At 42.6% G+C, this 18,770-nt stretch overlaps 3 protein-coding genes across 3 annotated transcripts in view; all 3 read left to right on the top strand.

Moving 5' to 3' along the window:
- fras1 (Fraser extracellular matrix complex subunit 1) overlaps nt 1-5,428 on the top strand; it is a 180,688-nt gene extending 175,260 nt beyond the window's left edge. Inside the window, 12 exon segments of the mRNA XM_034595438.1 lie at nt 1-95; nt 172-404; nt 494-654; nt 866-1,080; nt 1,463-1,613; nt 1,938-2,045; nt 2,141-2,300; nt 2,708-2,824; nt 2,917-3,083; nt 3,638-3,843; nt 4,135-4,281; nt 4,584-5,428. The exon segment at nt 1-95 is cut by the window's left edge and continues 181 nt beyond it. Coding sequence (XP_034451329.1) covers nt 1-95; nt 172-404; nt 494-654; nt 866-1,080; nt 1,463-1,613; nt 1,938-2,045; nt 2,141-2,300; nt 2,708-2,824; nt 2,917-3,083; nt 3,638-3,843; nt 4,135-4,281; nt 4,584-5,171 — 2,348 coding nt within the window. The 3' untranslated portion in view covers nt 5,172-5,428.
- Nucleotides 5,429-7,025: 1,597 nt separating this feature from the next.
- Nucleotides 7,026-9,096, top strand: LOC117767643 (histidine decarboxylase-like). The gene is made up of 6 exons (XM_034595437.1): nt 7,026-7,038; nt 7,117-7,288; nt 7,593-7,683; nt 7,755-7,853; nt 7,959-8,060; nt 8,746-9,096. Exons 1-6 carry the CDS (start codon nt 7,026-7,028, stop codon nt 9,094-9,096), a joined length of 828 nt encoding a protein of 275 aa, XP_034451328.1.
- An 865-nt stretch (nt 9,097-9,961) lies between these two features.
- Nucleotides 9,962-17,092, top strand: anxa3a (annexin A3a). Its single transcript, XM_034595417.1, has 14 exons — nt 9,962-10,004; nt 11,014-11,048; nt 11,134-11,178; nt 11,299-11,377; nt 12,016-12,110; nt 12,833-12,946; nt 13,464-13,554; nt 14,101-14,180; nt 14,502-14,558; nt 14,661-14,754; nt 15,070-15,165; nt 15,545-15,603; nt 16,247-16,369; nt 16,892-17,092. The coding sequence occupies exons 2-14, from the start codon at nt 11,034-11,036 to the stop codon at nt 16,949-16,951; spliced, it is 1,008 nt and encodes a 335-aa protein (XP_034451308.1). The 5' UTR covers nt 9,962-10,004; nt 11,014-11,033; the 3' UTR covers nt 16,952-17,092.
- Nucleotides 17,093-18,770: the final 1,678 nt, after the last annotated feature.

The following is an 18,770-nucleotide window of genomic DNA, read 5'->3' as shown; positions in this document are numbered from 1 at the left end:
CCTGGGAGGTGGCGGCGCCCACCGACACCAACGGAGCCCGCTCCCCCTTCGAGACGGTCACGGACACCACGCCCTACACCGGCGTCAACCACATGGTGAGTGTGTAAATATGTGTGTGTGTATTTGTATATATTCTGGATGTGTTTATATGTACATGTGTGTGTCTTCCAGGTCCTGGACAGTATTTACTTCAGCCGCCGTTTCCACGTCCGCTGTGTGGCTCAGGCCAGAGATAAGTCCGGTCACCTCGGGACGCCGCTGAGGAGCAACATCGCCACCATCGGCACCGAGGGCTCCATCTGCCACACGCCTGTTACCACGGGAACCGCCAGAGGCTTCCAGGCTCAGTCCTTCATCGCCACACTCAAATACCTGGATGTGAAGCACAAGGAGCATCCCAACCGGTAGAAGCAACCAGAAAACATCTTCACCAGAACGTTATGAAGTGTTAATGTGTTTTTATTTATCATTAACCTGTATGTTCTCTGTGTAGAATCCACATCTCGGTGCAGATCCCCCACCAGGACGGCATGCTCCCCCTGGTGTCCACCATGCCTCTGCACAACCTGCACTTCCTGCTGTCGGAGTCCATCTACAGGCAGCAGCACGTCTGCTCCAACCTGGTGACCCTCAAAGACCTGCAGGGGCTGTCCGGTGCGTCGCTGACATGCACCACAAAGAACACACACGTGACATGTTATCTAGAGACATCAGAAACCCCTCTGAGAACCAAACAGGAGATTTAACAAAGGCACATTTTACGCTTAAATCATCCTGCGGTTCCACAGTGTTTCACATTTCAATTCCCTTTATTAAAACAGATTTTTCTCTGTGACCATGACGCTAACTGTCCCCCGCCTTTCAGAGACGGGCTTCCTGGATGACGTGTCCTACGACAGCATCTCTCTGGGGCCGGGCTACGACCGTCCGTACCAGTTCAACCCCAACGTCCGGCAGACCAAGAGCATCCAGCTCTACAAGCACCTCAACCTCAAGAGCTGCATCTGGACCTTCGACGCCTACTACGACATGACCGAGCTCATCGACGTCTGCGGGGGCTCCGTCACCGCCGACTTCCAGGTACTTTCTGAGGACGCCATGTATGAACCAGACAGAAAAACATGTAGATGGATATTCAAGCCTTAAACATTACTCTGAGAACGTGTCGGACTTTGAGGACAGAACGTTTTTGACACTGGAAACAATGAGATGCTGTTTTCAAGGTCAGAGTGAAGTGTCAACTTGAATCAGTCGTTGTTTAGCTCCCCAACGATCTGACGGCTGAGCTGCTCTCACAGAAACTCACTTGTCTAGAAACTGCTGACACACCAGAAAAATAAATGAACCAAAGTTAAAATGTCCTTGGTCGAGAAAATGGGGGAAAAATCTCAGCTCTGAATACGATAAAGAAGCAGAACTCAACATTCAGAACCAACAGTAAGCTGTGCCGTTGTTCCTCCAGGTCCGGGACTCGGCTCAGTCCTTCCTGACGGTGCAGGTTCCGCTCTACGTGTCTTACATCTACGTGACAGCCCCACGAGGCTGGGCGTCTCTGGAGCATCACACCGAGATGGAGTTCTCCTTCTTCTACGACACCGTTCTCTGGAGGACAGGTCAGAGCCAGACCATGACTGTTTGTCTTAATGAGCAAATCATAATATGAAGTGTGAAGTTGTTTTTCTATCATCAAATAACCCAAACTTATCAGGAACATGAACACATGACATCAGTTATAAGAAGAAGACACGAGAACTATCTACAATGACTTTTGGTCCATGTCCCGTCCACTAACATGGAGGAGGCAGTTTGTCCTAATGTACAGAGCATACAGTCTAAAAACGTTTTAATTTAATTTGATGTAATGTAGCGATGCATTTGATCCCTGTTTGCAAACACCCACCACCCGACATGAAACGATGGGTGTCTCACGTCTGCAGGAATCCAGACGGACAGCGTCCTCTCAGCCAGACTCCAGATCATCAGGATCTACATCAGAGAAGACGGACGACTGGTGATCGAGTTCAAAACCCACGCCAAATTCAGAGGTCGGCTCCGAGAAGAACTCACAGTCTCTTATATCTCCCCCCCCCAGCCACTCTTTCCTTTCGTCTAACTGTCCGTCCATGTGTCCCTCCTCCAGGTCAGTTTGTCCCCGAACACCACACCCTCCCCGGACACAAGTCCCACCTGATGGCGCCCGACCACCTGGGGGGCATCGAGTTCGACATGCAGCTGCTGTGGAGCGCCCAGACGTTTGACTCTCCGTACCAGCTGTGGAGGGCCACCAGCTCCTACAGCAGGTCGGTGCAACCACACACGGCTGCCACCAGGGGGCGCTGATGTCGTCTGAAAACTTAAAGCTGGCGTTAAGATTATTTCTTTAGTTCTTATATTAGATAAGACTCACGTTCATATACACTCGTGACATCTCTGGACGTAGAGTTAGAGTACCAGCGCATGGAATAGTGTCACGTGATCAAACTAGGGCTGCTGGGAAATGTAGTTTAGGAAGGATACGTTTCTAAATGTAGAATCTCGTCAAAGCTTCCAACGATTTCCCATCCAGACATGCTGCTTGTAGATGGACAGAGAAAATGAAGATGGATTCATAAAGGGATCAAGAAAAACCTAAAAAAACCCAGAAGGCTTCGGTCGTCACTTTACCTCGGCAGTAATCCTCCTGTTTCTGATGTTTACCCTTCAACAGGAAGGACTACTCTGGAGAGTACACCGTCTTCCTGATCCCCTGCACCGTCCAGCCCACTCAGCCGTGGATCGACCCCGGGGACAAAGCTCTGTCCTGCACGGCCCACGCTCCGGAGAAGTATGTCCCCGCACGGCCGGCACCCGACCAGCAGTGTAGAGTTCAAACACACGAAACCGCGGCTGTAACGTGACTCTGTCGCACTCTGTCAGGTTCCTGGTGCCGATCGCCTTCCAGCAGACCAACAGGCCCGTTCCGGTGGTTTACTCCCTCAACACGGAGTTTCAGCTGTGCAACAACGAGAAGGTCTTCATGATGGACCCGGCCATCGCCGACGTGTCCATGGCGGAGATGGACTACAAGGGAGCGTTCTCCATGGGTACGGCAGGAGGTTCAAACGCTCCTCCGACAGATATTTAGGTTTCTGCCTCTCACTGGAAAAGAAAAGGCTCAGGCGGCCGTATCTGAGGACTGAGCAGTAGAGGATGTGGTGGTTTAAGAGTTTAGTTTCAGCATAGATTTGAAGATTAGTGCAGCTTTGACACTGTGACACGGCGAGGTCCAAGAAGTTTTGAAACACTAGGTGGCGTTATGAGCCACGTTAGACCAATAGATTGGTGCATTAATGTATTTCATCATAGAACAATCGTGTAATTCAGTTTACATCTCGCACTTTATTGTGCTGTATCACTTTGAAGATTTGTTAGATTTTAGTTTTGGCTGAACAAACTTTTAGTAGATCTCCTTCCTGCTATTTTCATTAAAAGAAATTGATGATTATTTTACTTCATAAAAGATGAATACAATTCTCTGTTCTTATATTCAGTCTGTGATACTTAATGAACCTTAGAAAATCATGACCTCATTAAAGTGACAGATTTTTATGCTCTTGTGCAAACCTGAGAAAACCTTTTCCTCTGCCGCCCCCTGCAGGTCAGACTATGTACGGCCGGGTGCTGTGGAACCCTGAGCAGAACCTGAACGCCGCCTACAAGCTGCAGCTGGAGAAGGTTTACCTCTGCACCGGCAGGGACGGATACGTTCCCTTCTTTGACCCCACGGGGACGCTGTACAACGAGGGGCCGCAGTACGGCTGCATCCAGCCCAACAAGCACCTCAAGCATCGCTTCCTGCTGCTGGTACACCGACTTTCCTCTGGACTGTGATGCATTCAAGACATTAACCAACAACAGGACAAGACATTTATAGTTTTACCTGCTGCACCGTGTGAATCCTGCTTGTTATTTAAGTCACTGACCTTCTTCAACGTGCAAATCTTCTCTATTTTCCTGCATGTACAGTATATTGCACGACCTTATAAACTATGCTGTAGAAGTTATTTACTCTAAAAGTAAAATTACAAACTCCTCAACGTTATAGTCCTTCATTCCTCGGAGCTCTGATCATCTTCTCTCTCTTTTACGTTGCAGGATCGTAAACAGCCGGACGTGTGCGACAACTACTTCCACGACGTTCCCTTCGAGGCTCACTTCGCCTCAGACATCGTGGAGCTGCAGCCCGTAGCCGCCATGCCGGGCGTGGACGGCTTTACCATGAAGGTCGACGCTCTCTACAAGGTGCGTGGAGTCGCCTGCGTGGAGTCGCTGTGTCGACAGAAACTATATTTTGGACGAGCCTGTAAAAAATGAGAAGTAGATACAGAAAAACTGAATCCAATCTCATATTTCTCAGATTTGATGTAACGTGTTGGATTTCAAACCATGATTTTGTTGTTTTATTCCTCATTTTTATGTTAATAAGGTTAAGTAATTTAAAGATATTGTTATTCATAACAAAGAACAGTAAGTTAGTGGAGTGTGTGTGTGTGTGTCGTAGGAAAAGAACAAACTGAGACTAAAAACAACCAATTGATTGACAGGTGGAGGCGGGGCACCAGTGGTACCTGCAGGTGATCTATGTGATCAGCCCGGAGTCGCGGTCCAGCCCCAGGATTCAGCGCTCGCTGACCTATCAGCTGAGCCGCCCCAAACGGGACCTGGTGGACCGCAGCGGGCGTCTGACGCTCGACGAGTCGCTGATCTACGACAACGAGGGCGACCAGGTGAAGAACGGCACCAACATGAAGTCCCTCCGCCTGGAGGCCGGCCCCACCGCCACCTTTAACGCGCACGTGGGCAGCTCGGTGGGCGGGGGCGTGGCCGCCGTCACCTTGCTGGTGCTGGTCCTGCTGGCCTCCTGCTTCCTGTTCAGCCGCTGCCGACGTGCCGCCAAGCAGAAGAAGAGCCAGAACGCGGCCAAGGCCTACGAGGAGTATCCGCTCAACACCAAGGTGGAGGTGTGCATGGACAAGTGTGTGGAGAAGAACTTCAGCTCCAAACACTGCACGGTGAGGAACGTCAACATCCTCAACCGCAACCAGGACGCCAACAACAGCAAGGCCAAGGTCAAACAGGTCAACCTGGAGGTCAAACTCCACAACAACCTCAACGACGGCACTGAGGTCTGAAAGACTGATGAGGAAGAGGAGGAGCTAGTAGAAATATTAAAAAAAAGGTATTTTCTAAAAGAGAGTTTGTACTTACGGAGCGAGATGTTTGTTAATGTATTTTTATACCACTTTGAAAAAGGGAAGAGTGTGAAGCACAGATGGCCACGCGGCATTTTAACCATTTCACAACTGGGCTACCTCAGGAATCCACAAACCGCCGAGCTGCACGACAGCAGAGTCACCTTCATCGGAACCCGTCGCTCTCTTCATCAAACCCTCTACTTCACATTTCACGTCATATTCAGCTGAGACGCTGGAGATTGTTCCGACAAAAAAAAAAAAAAACGCTCGCCGCTGCTAAATGTCGCTACAGTCGACCGCTAGTCCGCGTAGATGTCTTCCTGTTCTTCATCCCGCAGATGAAATTCAATCTAAAAACTAAACAGAGCGACGTTTGATTGACTTCGACGTCGGCTACAGCTTCTTCTGAGTGAAAGTATCGATCACATGCTGCTGCCGCCGCCGCCGCCGCCGCCGCCCGAGGCTGAGAGAGAGCGAGAGAAGTGACAAACGACGAACGAGGCCTTTTCAAGTGCAATTAACGCCATAACGTCTTTCAATCTCATGAGCTGGACCTTTTTATTTGCATTTTTAACAAAACGTGTCTTTCATGCCTTACTCCGACAGCTGCCAATATTAAGTGCCATGCAGTATTTCTCCTCATGAATTTCCATCCAAAGTGTCCGAGAGTGAGAAGTGGTGAGTTGATGGTTCGGATCCCGTCCACATGACTGAGAGTTTTTAGCCTTATCACTGAAATTAACCACTTTTTAAATGATGTATTTTGTAATAGATGTGCGTCCGCCCGCCTTTGTTGTTCCGCCCAAAGACACAGAATCCCTCACTTCTTTTTATTTACACCCCCCCCCCCCCCCCCATGTATTATTCGTATTATCTTACCCTCTTATGATGTATTATGTTACGCTACTGACGATGTTAAGACTACTGGTATTTTTTTTTTAAAGTGTATGACACTGGTTGGAGAGCACGTTCTCTCCATTGGTCCCCTTAGATCCCGCCCCCCTGTCTTTTTTTTCAACTGCGTGCCTATCAGACAATATCGGAATGGGGAATTCTGGGAAAAAAAACATAATATTTTTGGTGCTATCATTTTGTGGAGAATAACTATGATGCTATCAATACGATGCCTGTATTTGGTGCCTTTTTTGGTAATAAAAAAAGAAACACAACCCTCGATTGTTCTGTCTTTATTGGTCATTATATCATAGTTTTTACAAAGCTTCTTTCAAAACATCTCAATAATATTTAAGTACATTTTGCATGTTCAGCATTAATTTGATCCACTGATCCATTATAATAATGTTCAGAATTATTTATAATGTCGGTGGTTAGACAAACAAAAAAAAATCAAAATTATAATGATAATAATTTTAAGCTTTAATTATTTTTGCCAACAAAGTTCTTCACAAGAGGATAAAACAACAATACCAGAAACAAAACTATAGATTAATTAAAACAGAAAAATTTGATAAAAGTAAATAGAATTAGATTAATTAAAATTCTCCCCCAGAGATAAAAATAAATTAAAAGAACATTTCAAATTAACATTGTGATATTTTACAGACACAATGTAAATGTAATCATGCAATTCCTCATTATGTTACTATAAAACACATTCATACTTAAATACTTTTACTTAATCCTAAATGCACGTGTGTGAATATTTCATTGTTCATGTATCTGACACAAACAAGTAAAGACCAGAGTCACCGATTCAGGGCGTGTCCGTCACCGCAGCTTTAACAAAGATGTGTGATCTCTGCACATCAACTGTCAGAACTGTGGAGAAACATGCAGGAGCAGGGTAACTATGATTCCCATCGTCTGTGGTGATACATTATTGCTGTAAAATCCAGCTGTGACAAGATGTGTTCCTGAGCAGCTAAGGAGCTGGTGGACTACATCACACAGTACCTGGGCTCCGTCAGAGACAGGAGGGTGACTCCAGATGTGAAGCCCGGTTACATGGAGCAGCTGCTGCCGGCCACGGCGCCCTCAGAGCCCGAGGACTGGGAGAGCATCATGCCGGGAGTGAGTCCCCGCTGTCAGCCACCGTCACGTCGGCTGTTTGCATCTGAGGCTGAAGATGTTTCTCTCATCTTCTCTCTGCAGGTGGTTCACTGGCAGAGCCCTCACAAATGAATCTGATCGATTAAAGCAGGTTAATACAGGATTTTTCAGAAAACAAGTGCATTGCATATTTTTTAAAACAATAATAATATATATATGTGTGTTTTAGATTTGTGTTTTGATTTCTGTGTCTATGTGTGAACGTGATTTTTTATTTTTATTTGATTTTATTAGTTTGTAAATATGATGTTTGTTGGTGGTTGATGTGGTTTCACTGTGTTTTCTCAGGGTGAAAGATAAATTCAAACTCCAGCAGACGTTCACTGTCGATCCCGTTTATCTCAGACACGAAAACTCTCAGGACGCCACTGACTTCATGGTACGACCCGGTCTCTCAAATATCACAGTGAGTAAATCCAGTCGGTGGTTAACAGCTTCTCTGTCGCGCAGCACTGGCAGATTCCTCTCAGCCGACGTTTCCGTTCCATCAAACTCTGGTTCGTCCTGCGCAGCTTCGGACTGAAGAAGCTTCAGGCTCACGTCAGACACGTGAGTCACGTTAAGAATCATCGAACTGGCAGGAGAAGTTCACAGGATTTTACTTATTCTAACGTCTTAGAATTTGGATGTAGATCTTTCTTCTGTTGGTTTCAGGGCATCGAGATGGCAAAGCTGTTAGAGGCTCATGTACGGAGGGACCCACATTTTGAGATTCCTGCTGAGAGACACCTCGGCCTTGTGGTCTTCTGTCTGAAAGTATGTAAAGAAAATTTAACATCGACACATTGAACTTTAAAAAATGTTTTTATTTCAGTTTTATCTTTTTTAAAAGCAACACTATGCAACTTTTAACCCTAAACCAGCTGCTTGAGTCTGATGTTTGAGTGACTGTGAATCTGGAGAGAGTTTCCTCTTTCACTCCCTGAACGTCTGTTCTGTGTAACTCTGAAATTCAACCGTCAGAATCAGCTCCAGCAAGTTGAAGAGTGAAGCTGAACTGTAGATCAGTTAAAAAGACTCAGAAGTTATTAAAAAACCAGAGTTTATCTCCAATATTCAGCAGGAAACTGTTAAAATATGAAGAATTCTTCAGGAAGCAGAGGATCATGGGTAATATCCAGCGTTCAGTTGTGTTTCAGTTCAGTTGGACGACGCAGTCAGAGATGGATAGACTTTGTTTTTCTCTACATGAAAACCACTTCATCGCTCCTCAGACCAACAGAAGTAATCCCCACCTGTGTCTGCAGGGGGCGCTGTTGTTCAGTAAAACTTACATTATGCTGCTGTAAAGGTTCACGTGAGGTGAGGGGTACTCAGCTGCAACATGCAACTTCACCACTAGATGTCACTACAGTCTACACACTGATCCTTTAAGTCACTGCTTCAATTTTGTTGGAAAGAGTTTTTTCGGCCTGTGATGCTCGTGAATATTTCATCTCAGGGAGGAAACTCTTTGACCCAGGAGCTGCTGACGAGACTGACCCGGTCCGGCACCGTGTACCTCAGCCCGGCAGACGTCCGCACCAAACGCGTCATCCGCTTCACGGTGACGTCCCAGTTCACCACTGCAGATGACATCCTTAAGGACTGGGGCCTCATCGCCGACATGGCCGCCGCTCTTCTGGCTGAGCCGCAGGGTCTGAACGACTCTGACGAACCAAACCCAGGTGACGGGGGCGAAAGAAAACAAAGACCCGGAGTTTGCTGCGTCCAGGCTGGACAAAGCTCAGCTGGGGCTGTGGGTCGAGGCCTGGACTCGATGGAGGAGACTGATGTGCTGTCTGAGCTGTAACAGGGAACGTCTGACCTCCACATGCACTCGGCCGCTGTCTGGATACGACACACAACACAAGTCCGAGTGTTAGAGATGCAGCAGATGTTGTCCCCACACAGACAGCTAACCCTAACCCACAGGATCCAGTTGTGTGTTTCAGATTGAAGATGTGTTCAAATCTTCAGGATGAACAGGGCCAGTGAAAAGTATATTAAACTATTACTACTGTTGACTAAACTGTGGACTTTGTCTTCATATGGTAAAAATATATTTGTATGTTTTATATGAATAAAAGTTGCTGCAGTACATTGTAAATATGTTTAATATATAGTTGTAGTAATAGTAATGTGGTAATGTGGTAGTCGTGTGGAAAATACATTTCAGGTACATAAGCTCTGAAGTCCTGGAAGGTGAGTTCCTTTATTCAAGTTAACTTGAACAAGTTGACTTGTTAAATTCAGCAAATGATGTTTGTAGAAGATAAATATGTACTGAGAGATATTCAAGATTATAATCCCGTTTGCACAGGATGAAAAAACGTTATGTAAAAAAGATAAATAGATATATGGATATATATAGATAGATACAAACTGTATTAAGTATTTAACACAAAACGTTATTATTGAAAGAAGTGGAAAATTAATGCAAACTTTAACGTCTAAATCAATTTCATGAAAACTTTTGGCTACTTTGCAATTTGAGTCATTAAACTTCACTAATTGATTAATTTGTATATTTTCTTGTGAAGCCTCATTCTTTCCCAATCCTGCCAGGGGGGATGTTTCCGACTGGGCCCTGAAGGCAGCACACACGCACACACCTGTGCGCGGTGGGCGTGGCCCGGTGGGCGTGGCCCGGTGACAGGTGTATTAACCACAGAGACAGAAGCTGCAGAGAAACGTTCACTTGTTCACCCCGCAGCTCAGGTGAGTCTCTCTCTCTCTCTCTCTCTCTCTCTTTCTCCTGTGTGGTTCTTTTCCGTGACTCCTTGTTTTAGACAAGCAGGTGTTCAGGACACTGGTAGTGACGTCATCGACCCCTGAGCAGGAACTCCGGTGTTTGTCCTCTCGTTAGGAAACAATGCAGTGTTTAATACTCGTGTTCAACTTTTACTGTTTACTGGAAATATGTTGTAATATCTTTTCAACCTCGACGTTATTGTTGTTTTTTGCTTCATGGTATTTCCACTAGTATTTGTGTGTGTGTGTGTGTGTGTCTGTGTGTGTGTGTGTGTGTGTGTGTGTGTGTCTGTGTGTGATGTGTGTGTGTGTGTGTGTCTGTGTGATGTGTCTGTGTGTGTGTGATGTGTGTGTGTGTGACGTGAAGCTGCAGCACTGAACCTTTAATGGAGGCTCACAGGTGTATTTGCTTGACTCAGCTGATCACACATTTGTCCTACGACTAAAATACAACCGTATAGAATAATGTGCAGTAAGGTTCCACTTGTATAATTAATAAATACCAATGATACCAATATTATTTTACGTTGTTCCACATGTAAACCTCCTTTTGTGATTACACACTTTCTATATTCATACTATCTGAATACTCTTGTGGATTTATACCTATATACACATATTATCGCTGTATTGTTGAAAAAATAATGTGCTTGTAGTTTACTATGGTGATTTTATACCCCTATATAACCAGAAGCATTTTTATACTATGTTGTCTAATCTGCATATATATGGATATTGTCTATCTCCTTGTACTTAAAGACAAAAATACCGTTTTTACTGCAAACATTCGGTGCCACTGCACTTTGCTCAAGTATATCTATCGTCTATATATTCATATATTTAACTTTTACATTTGATTGACTTTCTTATTCTCTCTTCTACCTCATTCTGACGTGTCTGCTGCTGTAACACGTGTGGGATCAATAAAGTCTGAACTTATATTATCTCATCTTATCTTATCTCGTCTTGTTTACAGAAGAAGATCCTGTTGTCGTCATGTCGTCTTTATGGGTGAGACGAGTTCTGTTTTCATTCTATTTAACAGGAAACGACTGAAGTTGACTTTTCAAACTAAATCTGATAAGTTTCTCCACAGGAAACCCTGGAGGATGTTTTGGAGTCCCCCCCGTCCTGCGTAGAGGTAGGTGCAGTTGTTCCTGAGACGGTGACACAGCGATGATGAAATGATGAAGGTGATGATGAGAAAAACAAACGGATGAATGAATTAATAAATGTGTCTGTTCTGCTTCCACTTGTTAAGGGAGCAAGCATCAAGTCCAACCCCCAGTTTAACGCAGAAGAAGATGCTGAGGCCTTGAAGGACGCCATGAAGGGATTTGGTAAACACACACACACACACACACACACACACACACACACACACACACATCCTCATAAGTTGGCTTGACCATATTTTAATTTAGTTATTATTAATCACAGTCAATGATTCCTTAGATGTCGTTAAACTCTCATGACAAAGAAATGTGATTGAATCTCGACATTTTACCTCTGAAGCATAAACTTTATTTTAATTTACTATAAATAAAAAGAAAACACAAACACATTTATAGAACTTAAATTAAGAAAATAAACTTTTTATTAACGTAAAATAAATGCATTGATTCCACATATCGGTCTTAAGACACATTAAATTTTCTTCTTCTCTTCCTCACACACTTTCTTTGAATTTATCTGTAACATGTTTATTCTTATATTATCTTTCTATTTATTCAAATCGCTCTTAGTTTTTAGCGATTGTTTTCCTTCAAGTCTTCATTACCTTGTTTCTTAGTGTGTAAGCGAGATTACACAAAAACCACTGGGTTGATATTCATGTAACTGTGTTTTTACTCTGATATTTCTGACTTGTTCTTGCACGATCTTCAAACTGCTTCCAATCGTTTCCCTATTGTTTGTGAGAAAGCACTTTGCTTTTGAAAGGCGCAGCATTAATTGCGTGTCCTTTTGTTATTCTTAGGAACCAAGGAGAATGTCCTGGTTGAAATTTTGACCCAGAGGAGCAACAAAGAGCGGCAGCTCATCAGTGAAGCTTATGAGACATTAACAGGCGAGGTGAGAAATCTCCTCCGCCCCGTGTCGACCTGTGCGTTGACACGTTTGCATATTTTATTGTGTGTGTGTGTGTGTGTGTGTGTGTGTGTGTGTGTGTGTGTGTGTGTGTGTGTGTGTGTGTGTGTGTGTGTGTGTGTGTGTGTGTGTGTGTGTGTGTGTGTGTGTGTGTGTGTGTGTGTGTGTGTGTGTGTGTGCTTGAAGAGAAAGAGTCACAAAGATTTCAATTGAAACAGAGAATGTGACCCAGCTCGTCCCCTGATCCGGTTTTTCTTCCCTTTGCTCCGACTCCGCCACATGTTCAGCAAACTGCTCCTCACGAGCTGGTTTGTCTTCGTTTTGAAAACGAGTTTGAGTCCCAGTTTGTGTTTGTTCAAACTCTAATTTACATTCATCGACACTCGCAGTTCATTATCTTACTTCTTAAAGAATTCATTTTAAAACATGTCCGTTTGTTTGTATTGATTTGATTTAAACCTAAACCTAACCCTAACCCTGACCTGACGGATCATCCTGATTTTCCTGTTCCCTGGTTACTGTGTGCAGGGGTGAGGGTGAGGGTTAGGCGTGCGTGCGTGCGTGCGTGCGTGCGTGCGTGCGTGTGTGTGTGTGTGCAGGGGTGAGGGTGAGGGTGAGGGTTAGGCCTGTGTGTGTGTCTGCATGGGTGTGGCTGCCTGTCGGCTCTTCTCTTTGTGCGCTCACATGCTTTTGTTTTAACGCCGCAGACATTGGTGCACGACCTGAAAAGTGAAACCCGCAGAAACATGGAGGACGTGCTGGTGGCGCTGGTCTCCACTCCGGCAGAGTTCGACTGCCACGAAGTGATGAGGGCCATGAAAGTCAGTGTTTCCCACATTGTGTCGCTGGGATGTTTGATTTGATAACTTTACAAATGACTCATGACCAGAGGGAAGCAAAGATATGTTAAGTGATGTGGTTGAAATACTCGCTTCACTTCAAATAAAATAAAATAACAAATTTAAAGACAAATAACCAGCAGGAGAAACTGTGAACCCTAAAAATTCTCAATTTTTAACATTGATAATAATAATAAATTGTATTTTCCAGACCCACAAGGACACCTTCCAATATATCATAATGAATAATTAAAGTAAAACCAAGTGTTAAAATTGGATTAGGAGACACAAACATCTGTGTCATCCGAAGTAAAACCAAGTTACACATGTGAACACAACAGTGACTCAGTCTGTTTATGGTAATTTCTTATTTAATCAGCCTGAATAATGTTAATATCTAAGATTAGGTAATTTTAAGGTTGTTTTTTAAGGTTGCAGATCAATGTAAATGCAGTTTGTGAACTTTCTGTGGTGAAGCAGCTGTGTGTGTTGGTTGCAGGGAGCTGGGTCCAAAGACTGCATCCTGATTGAAATCTTTGCATCGAGAACCAACGAACAGATCCAGGCTCTGAACGACGTGTATCTGAAAGGTGAACGCACGCCAGCAGCCGTCGTTCTAAAGACACGAGACATGAATACAACACGTTGGACTGGAGCTCGATCCAGGTCGATGTTTGAGGGAGGAAAGACATTCTGATATCGATATGAATCTGCCAATATGTTTAAAAACTTCCTAAGTGGTTGTTGTCAAACCCTTAAAACAAAGAAATGTAATTTAATCTTTACATTTTACAGTTTAACCTTAAATAACTATAAAAAACATGCAGTATTTATAAATTTTCACTTTAAGTATATTAAGACATGTCTTTTGAAAGGCCCAGCTGATTTTCCTATTTTCTAAGTTTCTCTGGGTTTTAATTTGTCTGCAACTTTTTTAAAACCTTGTTAATGTACAAAGTTTTGAATCTGGCTCTGTTCTTAATGACTTTTAATCTGAACTTGAATTAGAAGTTTTAGTTTTTAATTTCTGTCTTTCATACAAAGAGACGACACATTGTTTGAAATGATCTATTTCCTGTTTTGCGGTGACTTTTTAAAAATCCTCTGTTTTATTCTGGATGTTTTTCCTCCCAAAGAAACTGAGAACCTGTTGATTCAAGACCTGAGGGACGAAGTTTCCGGCGACTTCTCCAAAGCGCTGCTCCTCCTGAACGAGGTTTGTCACCGTGACGCAAAGAAAGTAGATTTTAAAAGAGTAAAAGATACTGGCCCTCATAGTCTGGATAACATTCAAATATCAAACTGTCACGTTTTCTTTCTTTTCCCTGAAGAGAAATTAGGAACAATTTATGAATATGAAACGTATGATAAAATGAAAATTCTTCAGGTTTAGATGATTCTTGGAGCCTCCAACAACCAATTTACAGTCAAAGTGCTTTTAAAAATGCTTTTTGAACAGTTTTAACATTTAATGACTTTAGAAAATCATTTTCTTTTACTGTGTCTCATGAGTTATCATTTTTCTTTTTGCTTCCAGGCGAAAAGGGACGAGAGCGTCTCCGTAGACCGAGAGATGGCAGTAGAAGACGCTAAGGTGCAGTATGATGCATTTTACAATGAAAACTTTTAAAAATACATATTTGTATGATAATTATTTTGTTTTGAGTATATTTTTAATCATCTTTTTTTCACTCAGGCTCTTTACGAAGCTTCGGAGAAGAAGTGGGGAACTGATGAGTCCAAGTTCATTGAAATCCTGTGTGGGAGAAGCATAAATCAACTCAGACAAAGTACGTCACCTTCAAAACATACTAGTGTTTATATCAGACTGTAATATTTGTATTAATCTGTATTATATCTGTTCTGCATGTCAGGTTTCTGATGATTTGTAATCCCTGGTTCTGCTTCTCTAATTTAAAAAATGTCCAAATACAAGGTTAGAATAAAAAGTTAAACAGACACCAACGTGCAGGATCAGTGGTTTCAGGTTTGGTTTAGTTTCAGCCGGCGTTTGACCTCTTTTATTAAATGTCTGCTTTCTTTAAATTAAATGTTGTTTCCTCCGTTAACAGTCCATGGTTCTGCTCTTTGTTTTTCTGCTGCAGCTTTTGTCGAATACAAGAAGATCAGCGAAAAAACTGTGCAGGAAAGCATCGAAAACGAGATGACGGGGGAGCTGGAGGAGCTGCTGGTGGCCATCGGTGAGTTCACCTGTTTATCAGATCACGTGTGTCCAGAAGTATCTGGACGAAACCCTGTGGAAAGCAGCAGGTCAATGGCCATGAATGTTTTTGGAAATATATAGACACAGTCGTAGATATCACAGAGATCAGTGCTCTACATGTGTCAGGTGTCAAGATCCATAAATTGTTTCCCCATGAAATCTGTGAAAATGTCAATAAATCCTTAAAAATTCTTGCTCATAGTGTTAAAGAAAGTGCTAAAAAACAATCCTGGATCTGCCAAAATGTCTTTGTTGAATATTATCTAAATATTTAACAATAAATATATACACATACCAAAATTCATCCTTTTATCTTTGTAGAAATGTGTTTAAATCTCGTTTGTTTCCTCCTGCAGTGAAATGTGTGAAGTCCACTCCGGCCTACTTCGCAGAGGAACTGCACAAGAGCATGAAGGTGAATCCACTGGTTTGATTTCACTGATTATTAAAGAGGAGGCAACTTTAAAGATCTAAATAATAATAGAGAACTTAATTTCAATTATGTCCCTACTGTTATTTAACAGCACTCAACATTACACACAAGATCAACTGGTTGTTTGAGACGTTACTGTTGTGTTAGTTTCTCGGGGGGGAAGGGATTTTGAACTCTGGTTATTTAAAAGCTAGAACACGTTTAACTTGAATTACAGCCTCGCGGGTTTATACCTTTTTTTTTATTTTGTCCTATTTGTCTGGAAATGTTTTCTTAACTTATGTACGACGACCCGGGAATCACAACAGCTAATAATAAAACCAAACGACATATTACATATTATTGTGTTTTGCTCTTCAGGGCCTCAGGACGTCTTGTGGCCAAGAATCTTGTTCTGTGAGGTCATAGCGACCTTTTGACCTTTTGACCTTTGACTACCAAAGTCTCGTTGCTTCATCCTTGAGTCCTAGAAAACACTTTAGCCACATCTGAAGAGATTCCTTTGCGGTATCACGCTCACAGAACAGGGCGGACCAGCAGGAAGCCCGACTCCTCCGCTCAGCAGCTGTCGCTCGGGACTAAGACGTAAAAAATGTGGTTCTACTGTGTGGATCCTGTTTTTCAGGGCGGTGGAACCGATGAGTCGACGCTGTGCCGCATCATGGTGAGCCGGTCGGAGATCGACATGCTGGACATCAGGAAGTGTTTCAAGGAGTTCAACGACTACTCTCTGCACTCGGCCATCGACGTGAGAATTCATTTTCAGTGATTTGTGTCTTTTTACTTGTTTTACCTGCAAAAATACTGATTCAATGATATAAAGGTAGAATTTGAATGGTCAGCGTTCAGAGGATTCGACCTGCGTGTCCTCTGTCACGTCTTCTACGGGTTTGTCCTAAATGACCTGAGACCTCACTTGGTCCCAGAGGTACGGTGGCCCTGAGGCTCAAGAAACCACATGCAAATCAACAAAACACAATTATTTACTAAACAACACACAATACAACTGACTAGACAAACATCTGTGTTACAGCATGTGTGTTTGTCTATTTACTGATGATGTGAGTATTTGCAGGGTGTGTTGTCAAATGAATGAGGCTTTATTCATTTGCATGGTTTTTACATACGTCACCGTGTGTAGAGCTTCAGGGCCACCGCACAAATAACAAACCTGGTTCATTCTTAGTTTACTTATCAACTGTAACGTCCCAGCTGAGAGTGTGTGTGTCTGTGTCTGTGTCTGTGTGTGTGTTTGTGTTGTGTCCTGCAGTCGGATGTGTCCGGAGACTACGGCGACTGCATGAAGGCGATCTGCGGAGGAGACGACTAAATCCAGAAGAAACTTTCTGACTCTCTCTCTAAAGCTTCTGTCTTTTATTTCTTCTCCTCTTCTGTGTGATGTGTTTAACAATCATGGAAAGAAACTTTAAGAAAAGATTAAATAAAACATGAAAACAACCAGTGAAATGCTCGTGTGGGATGTTTTCATTCTGACTGATGAGTCCGATGAGTCCGTTCTCTCTCTCTCTCTCTCTCTCTCTCTCTCTCTCTCTCTCTCTCTCTCTCTCTCTCTCTCTCTCTCTCTCTCTCTCTCTCTCTCTCTCTCTCTCTCTCTCTCTCTCTCTCTCTCTCTCTCTCTCTCTCTCTCTCTCTCTCTCTCTCTCTCTCTCTCTCTCTCTCTCTCTCTCTCTCTCTGTGTGTGTGTGTGTTTTCCTCATTTGAACGTTTCACCTCGAACGTCCACTTTTCTTCTTCCTGTGAATAACGGTCAAACACACGAGATGTTAGAGGAAAGAAGAAGAACACACTTTATATTCTGTTCTGTAATAATGAGCTTGTGCTGAAAATCCTCATAATACAACACATTTCACTTTAAGTTTGTTTTTAACTTAAACTAATTCATAAGGTGACTAAAATTATTATTCAGTGTATTAATCAATTAATGGGAATTTATTTGGGGCTTATTGATTAAGCATTTATTTACAGCTAAATTCATATATATAGATACATTTAAAAAACGATAATCTTTGGTGTTTTTAGTCTTATCAGTTTACTCGTTTCTGTTAAAGTTGATCAGCTCAAACAGTTTCAACAAAACTAAATTAAAGATTTATTCATTATGAATAATTAATGTTTGAATAAATAAAGTGAAATTAGTGATTTTTAAGACAAATTAAAATGGATTTAAACATGAAGAATTGCATGAAGAATTGTAAGCTGTCAGATGCACATTGAGCTGCTGTTAACCGTCAGTGATGTGATGAACTGATCTGTTTGTTTCCTGCTTCTTTCTCTTCTAACTTTAATAAATAATAAATAAAATCTCTGTCGGTCATAAAGTTCTTTTCTTATCATCTGCTCTCAATGATGTAACTTACAGTCTGGTAGGTCCGCGAAGTCACCAGCAGGGGGCATCACTGAGCCAACAGCAGGTTTCCCCAATGACTTTTTCACCTGGTTTAAAGTTTAAAACAGTGATTTTTATCCTTTTACTTATAAAAGTTTTGTCACTGAAATCAGGAGGTCTGTTAAAATATATATATATATACACAGAATACATTTATACTCGTATAGTTTGTTAATTGACAGGAAATCAACTACATTAACTACAGCATTAAATATTAATGTACTGAAAAAAGTTATAAGTTCTCAGTCTTGAAAATGTTTCTGTTTTATATCACAATGTTAAAGCTTTGATTTTAAAAACACAGCTCAGTGTATTAATGAACATGAGCGACTCGCTGAATAAATGTGACGCTTGCAGATCCTCTGTATTTAATGCTATATTTTTAAACTGATATTTTCTAATAGAAACTTTTGCCTTATGTTGCAATAACAGTAATTTTAGAATGCGTGTAAATATGTGTATGACTACTGCACTTGATGTTAATGTGACTGCTTTTAACATCTAGACCAGCTTCTTCTAACATCTAACAGCTGCTGCATCTGTAGAAAACATGTGAGTCCTTTGTGTCACTGTCTTTTTAATAAGGGTTGGTTTATATCCACGTCTCTGCTGATTGGACAAACACCTCTGACACAACCCAACACACCAGAGAAAACTAACCTGGAAGCCCGGTGACACCGTTTCAATCAAACATGTCATGGTTCATCCTGAGGGTCTTAAAGAGACAGGAGCTGAAACCACG

The sequence above is a fragment of the Hippoglossus hippoglossus genome, chromosome 9 (genome assembly GCF_009819705.1).
Source record: "Hippoglossus hippoglossus isolate fHipHip1 chromosome 9, fHipHip1.pri, whole genome shotgun sequence".
Lineage (NCBI taxonomy): Eukaryota > Metazoa > Chordata > Actinopteri > Pleuronectiformes > Pleuronectidae > Hippoglossus > Hippoglossus hippoglossus.
Note: the sequence above shows the minus strand (reverse complement) of the source record. Positions and strands in the feature narration are given on the sequence as shown.